This window comes from Etheostoma cragini, chromosome 7 (genome assembly GCF_013103735.1).
Source record: "Etheostoma cragini isolate CJK2018 chromosome 7, CSU_Ecrag_1.0, whole genome shotgun sequence".
Lineage (NCBI taxonomy): Eukaryota > Metazoa > Chordata > Actinopteri > Perciformes > Percidae > Etheostoma > Etheostoma cragini.
In genome coordinates, this window is record NC_048413.1 from 4692577 (window position 1) to 4701324 (window position 8748).

At 40.1% G+C, this 8748-nt stretch overlaps 1 protein-coding gene across 1 annotated transcript in view; it reads left to right on the forward strand.

Annotated features, from left to right (window-relative positions):
* lama5 (laminin, alpha 5) overlaps positions 1-8748 on the forward strand; it is an 84555-nt gene that overhangs the window by 66798 nt on the left and 9009 nt on the right. The window contains exons 53-67 of the mRNA XM_034877581.1: positions 421-537; positions 911-1065; positions 1269-1398; positions 1767-1869; positions 2000-2113; positions 2759-2941; positions 3573-3715; positions 3829-4008; positions 4291-4430; positions 5319-5475; positions 6097-6230; positions 6466-6631; positions 7059-7193; positions 7335-7483; positions 7849-7981. Coding sequence (XP_034733472.1) covers positions 421-537; positions 911-1065; positions 1269-1398; positions 1767-1869; positions 2000-2113; positions 2759-2941; positions 3573-3715; positions 3829-4008; positions 4291-4430; positions 5319-5475; positions 6097-6230; positions 6466-6631; positions 7059-7193; positions 7335-7483; positions 7849-7981 — 2139 coding nt within the window. The remainder of the gene's footprint in view (positions 1-420; positions 538-910; positions 1066-1268; positions 1399-1766; positions 1870-1999; positions 2114-2758; positions 2942-3572; positions 3716-3828; positions 4009-4290; positions 4431-5318; positions 5476-6096; positions 6231-6465; positions 6632-7058; positions 7194-7334; positions 7484-7848; positions 7982-8748) is intronic.

Here is an 8748-nt window from a genome sequence, read left to right on the forward strand (position 1 = left end):
AGTAACAGGGAGGGGGGAGCAGTAGGGCCTGGAAACCAACAATAACAGGGAGGGGGGAGTAGAAGGGCCTGGAAACCAACAGTAACAGGGTGGGGGGAGCAGAAGGACTGGATACAGAAAATCTGCTTAGAAATATAGGATTTATGGGATAGGATAGATTTTCTCTATTCATTCTTCGTTCTGTATTTCACTTGTTTTAATTTTTATTGTATAAATACAATACACATTTTCTATAAATGTGTGCCACTTTAAAAAAACTAAAACAGTTCCAGTTCTATGAAAAGTGATATTGAGTCTCTCTCTGTCTCTCATGTTCTCTCTCTCTCTCTCCCTCCCCCTCTCCATCTCCCTATCTCCCTCCCTCCCTCCTTTTTTCTCTCTCTTTCTCTCTCTCTCTCTCTCTCTCTCTCTCACTCTCAGAGGAGGATAGGGGAGCTGCTGTCGAAGCAGAAGGAGGTGACCGAGCAGTTACACATGGCTGAAGATGATATAGCGCAGGTCAACCACGTGGTGCCCATGCTGCACGACTCTAAAGAGGTCAGAACACCTCCACCTACTCTTCACACTCTAATAACATGGAGTTTAGGTTGGCTGAGTAACATATTTTTTTCAAGTTAGTGTAGGATTAGGGTCAATTATTAAACAGGGTCAGGGTTAGGGTTAGGGTTTAGTCTCATGGGCCTGTGTCATATGTATACTATGAATAAAACAGCTTCACTGGTTGTACTGTTACGCACAGAGTTCCTGTGGAACTGGGATCAGTAAAAAGTTTTTTAAAGTTTTTTTTGGGGCATTTTGCTGTCATTGATGGTGCCAGCAGAGTTGGCGACGTGCAACAATCATTTCTATCAAGCTGGAGATGTTGCGGTTGTACGTTATACATCTCTAACCCTTTAAACGTCTTTCTCAGGAGTATGAGCGATTGGCGGCCCAGCTGGACGGCGCCAGGACACCGCTGGCAAAGAAAGTCCAGCACTTAGCGTTGGCCGACTCGAAAATTCCTCTGGTGGAGGAAGCAGAGAAACATGCTGAGCTGCTCAACGCTTTAGCCATGAACCTGTCCAGGTAAGAGACTCGTTATGTGCTTAGCTCCAACTGCATATTATATATGGATATATATATAAATATATATCTATATATATATATATAGATATATATACAGTATACAGCATATATAATATAATCTGGTAGAAGAGCCTCACTACTGGGCACTCACCAGGTAGGAGATATCAGAGGTCAGTAAAGATCTTGCATTTGTTTGTCGGCAGTTTGGTTGCAGAAACCAAGAAGGGTGGGTTTGTGGATGTTACAAAAGCCTACAACAACATCATCAACAGCATCAAGGAGGCAGAGGAGGCTGCCAAGATGGCCGACAAAGCTGCTAACGCTACTCTGGAGGTACAAGACCCATGGGCATGTTCATTCTTTTGCCTTGTGAGCGCACAAGCATGCACAAATGAAAACTGCCTAACAACAGGCTTGTAATAATGGTGTGTGTGTGTGTTTGTGTGTGTGCATGCATGAGTGAGGGCTATATGGCTAGCAAAGTACTGTGGTCGGTCTCTTATCATAGGCGGCCACCTTGAATTGCAAGGACGTTACTTATGCCTTTGAGAACAGAGGGATATTCATAATATTATGAAGGCCTGCTGTATGCAGACTTAAATCAGTTGATAAAATGTGTGTGTGTGTGTGTGTGTGTGTGTGTGTGTGTGTGTGTGTTTGTGTGTTTGTGTGTGTGTGTGTGTGCGTGCGTGTGTTTGTAGAACATAAAGGACCAGGATCTGGGTCAGATTGCAAAATCTCTGAGGAACCACAGCGTGGGTCTGAAGGACCAAGTGGAAAAGCTAAATGATGATCTCAACAACGGTAAACAACACAAACCATTTAATTCACTGTAATCCTCTAAGCAAATAATTTTAAGGGATGTTATAAAATCAATTAAAAGTAGAGACTTCACCTTGGATGTTTTGTTCGTTGTTCTGTTTCTGCTGCGCAGAACTGAAGCCACAGCTGGAAGACGCTCAAAGGATACTGGATGACACCAGAACCAAACAGGCTGCTGTGATGAAGGACTTGGACATGGTTCAGAACAACCTCAACTTTACCACAAGTATGCACACTCAACACACTACTTACATCACATTGAATGAGCAGAGTCTTCAGGTTGGTGCTTCAGGAGCAAGGGGGCTACTGGTTAACTCTAAAATCCTTTACAAAAACCACATGCACCAGAGTAGGGCTGCACAATAAATCGCAATTTTATCCAAATCGCAATATGGACTAGTGCAATATCCAAATTACAGGGGGGCGCAATATTTGTTAAAGGAAAAATACGTGTCAAAGCATTCTGAATGAAGTCTACAGACTACAGAAAACATCTTGTTTGGTACAGGTCCTTGCAAATTATTATTTTTCAATGAAAATGAGAATATTGATACAAAAATGATCATTCCCTCCAATATTGTGAATCATATTGCATCAGTCAAAATAACCATGTGACCAAAAAATGTTTTCCAGACTTAGCTTTCTCTTTTTATTCATAAGATGAAAACTAGTAGAAACAAAACTTGTTCTAGTTTCAGAAGTTATGAATACTGTGTTAAATGAATACACAATAAATAATTTAATACTGTTCTACAACATGCTTTTAAAAATGTGGAAGTAGTGATATTAATAATCCGAGCCCAGATTCATTTTATCCATCTCTGTATCTATATAAAAATCTATTTCATCCTCTGTTTTTTGCAATGAACAGATGTGAGTCAGGAGATCGGCGAGGCAAAGCAAGCGGCGGATCTGGCGAATGTCACGGCAACACAAGTCAACGATGCCCTGCGTCCCATTAAAGAGCAGCTGGACCAATGGCAGCAGGCCTACGGCGACGCCAACGCAACCAACGATGACATCAACAACGCACTGATGGAGGCTAACAAGACTGGTAGGAGCTTTTGAATGTCACCAAAAATATTTAGTAGCTGCAGTAGCTGGTTGCTACCCACAGTTTTTATTTGTTTGTTCTTGTTCTTACCATATGATTCATAGACATATCAGTCTTTGACTGTAACTGTCTACTGCCAGTTAGATGGTGGCTTCATTAGCATTTTGAACCCTAAATTAAATATCTTTGGGTTGGGACTGTTGAGCAGAGAAAATTTGTAGTTTATAGACGTGATCTGGGAAATATTGATTCACTATTTTCTGAACACTTTGGTGCTTGACTTTTTGATACTAATAAACATCTGTTACATTCAAGCCATTATCAAGTGGTTTGCTAGAAAGCTCCACACAACTATTTCTCGTTATTACTATGTTCTTGCGTGATCACAGAAGGCTTGTATCATGTGGACGCGCCGATAGTGTTGTTGTCAGTACTTATAGTTCCTCTTGGCAGAGACAGAAACTACACACTTTAGCTTTAAATGATGAATCCGATTACTGGATACTAAATGTTATCATTAGTTGCAGCCCTAATGAAAAAAAACATGTAATAGTGTGATATGCCAGATACCATATTCAGTAGCATTATCTAAGTGCACTGTGAGTCGCTTACTCTCATTGTCTCTCTATAGTGCACGTACTGGGTGAGACTATTCCTCTGCTCATGAAGAAGCTGGATAAACTGCAGAATCACTCGGCACAGATGCCAAACATCTCTGAGAACATCAGCCGCATCCGGCAGCTCATACAGCAGGCGCGCAACGCTGCCAGCAAGGTACACACACACACACACACACACACACACACACACACGTAGAAAGAAGTTGGAATTGAAAACCTTTTACTTCCAGAAGCTTGTAATATTTAATCTTTCCGCCATCCATCCAGGTGAGTGTGTCGGTCAAGTTTAATGGGGAGTCCGGTGTTCAGGTGCGTACTCCCCCTAACGTGGCCGACCTGGCTGCCTACACCTCCCTGAAGTTCTACATCACTCTGCCGGAGGCGACACGAACCAGGCGACAGGAAAAGAGCAAGCAGCAGTTCATCTTCTACCTCGGCAACAAGGATGTAAGTATCAGTACAGCAACACGAAGCTCATTATTTCATATAATCATCGTTTTAATTTCAGTTTGGTTTTTTTGAGTTTATTATTTCAAATTTTGTTTTTGATTCTTGTTTTAACAGTGAAATTGTTTATTTAAGGATCTCTGTCCCACTCTGAGCATTTGTGCATTTGATTGGTACAGTAGTGCAGTCCTGTGTGTATTCTTAGTTTGAAACGTGATTCAGTATGGACTGGACAGTATTGGTTTTATGTCATTCATTGCTCTCTCTATCTGGTATTTGTAGTCCAGTAAAGAGTTCCTGGGCATGGCGTTGGAGGGGAAGAAACTCCGCTGGTTCTTCAACATTGGAGGAGAAACTGCTGAGGTGCTTATGGGTGAAGATGTCAAGTCTGATGGAAACTTCAACAGCGTAGTGCTGGAGAGGTAAAACACACACACACACACACACACACACACGCACAAACACACACACACACTCACACTAAAAAACACTTGCACACTAACACACACACACACAAGCACACATAAAAAGAAGTTGGAATGGAAAATCCTGTTCTTCCAGCAGCCTGTAATGTTTCTGTAAATAGTAAATACTGTATACAAGAGGGTTGTATGGTATAAATAAATAAATAAAACATCTTGAAATACTATAATCAATCATATATATATATACATGTCTTCTACCTGTATATTGTAAGCAAGTTGCAGTAGAACAGTAACTATACTAATATTACCTAACTGTGTTCAAGCAAAACTAATTAGACTCTGTTCTACATGAACTGCTGCTGTGCAGACTGTATTTAGAGTCTGGTTTACATGAACTGCTGCTGTGTAGACTGTATTTAGAGTCTGGTCTACATGAACTGCTGCTGTGTAGACTGTAGTTAGAGTCTGGACAGATGGTGATCAGTTGACAGCTTTTCACTTTAGAGTCCAAAATATACGTTCTCAGATCAGACTATACAATCCCAAAATCAGTCATGGGTCTTCGGGCCTTGGGTGCTCTGGTAGCACGTAACACATATGAGCATCCTTATGTTTGAACGGTGTTTGTTACAATCCATGACTAGCACAGAAGTCTAACAGCAAACAACTGCTGGGGTTTAATCCAATCACACCTCTCCAGTTGGCATTGCCAATGTGCGTGTTGAAGTGTCCCAGTGGAACTATGGAGTCCTCTACTACATGCAAGACTCTATTCAGTTTAGTTCCTTGTGTGCTCAGGTCTGTTCATCCCACGGCATGTGTTTCCCTGTATCCTCTCATTATTCTGTATGAATGACTACGTGTTATCTGTGCGGCTGAATGCAGGATCCTCCAGTACGGTCAGATGTCCATGTCTTCCGAAGCCACTGAGGGGCATCAAGCAGTCAATGCCGAAGTGGAGGCTGGAGGAGATCAGGGGCTGCTCAACCTCTCGACCGACGATACAGTTTTTTACGTGGGAGGATACCCAAGTACTTTCAAAGTAAATTCACAGAGGGCTGTGTTGTTTTCTTATTTGGGGGTTTGAGCTCAGTCAGGAAGAAAAACCCTTATTGAAGTACATTGCTACTCTTCCATTTTACGTTCATACTGGAATAATTAGACTGTGTGTGCAACTCAAAAAAGATAATACTAAAAAACACTAGGGCTGCTAACAGTTAATAAAAATAAAAATAACCTTAATCTAAAGAGCAGGGGTCTTCAATGTTCTTTAGGCTAAGGACCGCTACTAATGTGTAAAATTCATTTGCATACACAATTAGAATATAATGGCTGACCTAAGCTGTTTACATTTCAATGTTAAACATACTTGTGGCCAATTGAATCCTTAAGCTTAACGAAATTCGTGGATGGCTACCTTATTGGCTGGCTTACCTATAGGCCAGTAAGCTTATCAGCAAAGATATTCAACAGGGGGCCTAATGAAACACATTCCAGGGATGGAAGATAAAAGAACGACACTTGTAAAAGAGACGGACAGAAATAAGACAATTTAGAGAACACAAAGCATTTTTTCAAAGATGTTTCTGATTTCCAAGAGGATTGTGTTTTTGTAAATTAGAACATTTACTGATGCTTATCTTTATTCTTGTTTCTTTTTTAGCCCCCCTCCCAACTCGCCCTGCCTAACTTTAAGGGCTGTATTGAGCTTGACACACTCAATGAGGAAGTTCTCAGTCTTTATAACTTTGAAAACATCTTCCAACTCAACACCACAAAGGACGTACCTTGTGGCAGGTCAGTGCAAACAGCATATGATATCTTTTTTTTTTAAATCTTTTGGGGGATGTTGCCCTTTTCTTTCTTGTCTCAGATTTTTTTTAAAGGCCAGGTAAATAACCTCTAGTCTGTTTATGTTTTCTTTTCCCTATATATTTCCTATAATTACTGTTGAGTAAACTCACTCAACACACATATTTTCTGTTTTCCATCTTCTTTGTGATTCATAATGGATTGAAATGGCTAAAATCAGGTCCAAGCAGGCGCTGACTCAGGCCTGGGTGAATGACGCAGCATACTTTGATGGAACCGGCTTTGCTGAGATCCTTTTAACTGATGAAACATCTCGCATACAGCGCTTCGAACAGGAAGTCAAACTGATCTCACACAACGGAATTCTGCTCCTGCTGCAGAGGGAGGTAAAGACTTTACTCCTTCATTATTCTCTCAGGTGTTTACTTGTTATTGGATTATTAATGCATTACAGCATTCCCAACATGGTATTATATTAACCTTAGTCTTTATCAACCACGTTCCAATTCCAGCATTGCTCTGTTCATACATTTTAGGCTGGATTTCTGTCACCTTTTGCTTTCTTTGTGTTGTTATTCTGGTTTTTTCTCTTCTTATTTGATTGGTTTTTTGGGAACAACATAAAAAACATACACTTTACAACATCAACATATCCCCTCCCCGCCTGACTCAGTTAGACAACATTTTAAAAAAGGTGACATAATAGCAATATGTATGATTATTACCATATTGTCTGCTGTATGGTTAAAATATGACCAAGAAAGGCTGGAAGCTCTTTCTCAGTGTTTCCTCCGTGTCTCTCGCCTCCATCAGAGTCAGTTCCTGTGTCTGGCGGTGCTTAAGGGCACACTCAAGGTTTTCTATGACTTCAGTGGTGATCTGTTGACAGTCGACCCTAAAGAGCCTTCATCCGATTTACTTAAGATCAGCGATGCCGAACCCAATGCTGTGAGTCTGCCTTTGGCTTTCCTATAATTGATTAGACATTTTCTATGCATCCTATCCCTGTTGAAGGAATATGGATCTTTAGAAGGTCAAATGGCTGAAACATAAGGAGAGAATAACCATTTCATGTTGTCAACTGTGTAGCTGGAGATCATCATCCTATACAGCCTGAACCGTGCTGTGGTGAGAAACAACCGCAACCAGCTCTTCACCCTCCAGTATACACAGAGCCTCCCCTTGTTTAGTAGTAACTACTACCTGGGAGGAGTACCAGAGAACAAGATGCCTGAAAAGTGAGTAGTAAACTTGTTTTTTTAGTCCCTGTACAATTACATGGGTAACCAGTTGGATTGGTATTGCGATATTCATTTATTGGGATTTTAGAGGTATTGCAATTCCATTGTGTAGAGTATTGGGAATTTCTTATCCTTTTAACAAAAACAAAAGTTGAATAAAACACTTCTAGAGATGCATCATGAGACATAAAACCTAAATGTTTTCTAAAGAGAATGCAGAACATATGTCAGTCAGTCAGTCTGACATTTGTTTCCTTTGTGAAGAAGAACATAGCAGTGTTACCGTACCGTATAAACAAAACATATTTAGATGACTTTAGAAAGAGCTGTCTGTCAGGATGTTTGATTGGGTCTCTTTTCAGGTTGAAGGCTCTGTTTCCGAAGCAGGGCTCTCTGAAGGGCTGCTTCAGGAACGTCAAGGCCCAGAATTCTCACATCGACCTTAAGAGGGTCACCAGCTCTGGAGTCAGCTTTGGCTGCAACAGTGACCTTCTGGTAAGAAAACATTGGGATTACCATTCCATTTGCAATTTCTGTTTTAGCTAAAGGCTAGCTAAAGTTCAATATTCACTGTGTAACAGATCAAACAGGTCATGGAGCATTAAAACATAAGACACCATCAAACCTTCAGTGATGAGAACATGGATATGAACTGCCAGAAATACGTGTTTTTATTTTAATAAGCATGGAACATTGAACAGTCAAACACTGAACATTTATCACAAAAGTTATAATTATTAAAATTATTCCAATAAAAAATATCAGTACTTTCCTGAAATGTCTGATCTGCCTCAGTTTAACAGCACCTTCTACCATCATGTTAATCAAAAAAAATGAAAAATCCACTAAAACTGGACATTTCAGTAAACAGTGTGTGATATGAAACATTGTTACAGCATTTATCTTAAAAAACAGTAACTATAATAATTAAAAGAGGAATTAAAAATTTTAAACCAAATGTTACATCAAATATTCAACTAAATATTGCACATTTGATTTATAACGATTTTCACGATCAGCTAATTGCATTCTATCAAATCTGGATTTTGATTTAAAAATTATTCACCGTTCAGACCTATTGTATCGTTCGCAAAGTAAGGTCCTAGGTCCTTGAGGAGGTTCCAGGGGGTCCCCAGCATGTGTAATGTGGAATCATTTATTTTCACTATAATTCCATTCATAAGTTACACAAAGACAGTATTATGGCTTTTTATAGACTTTCTATAACAAATCATCTATTACATCTTCCAATGTCTTAACTG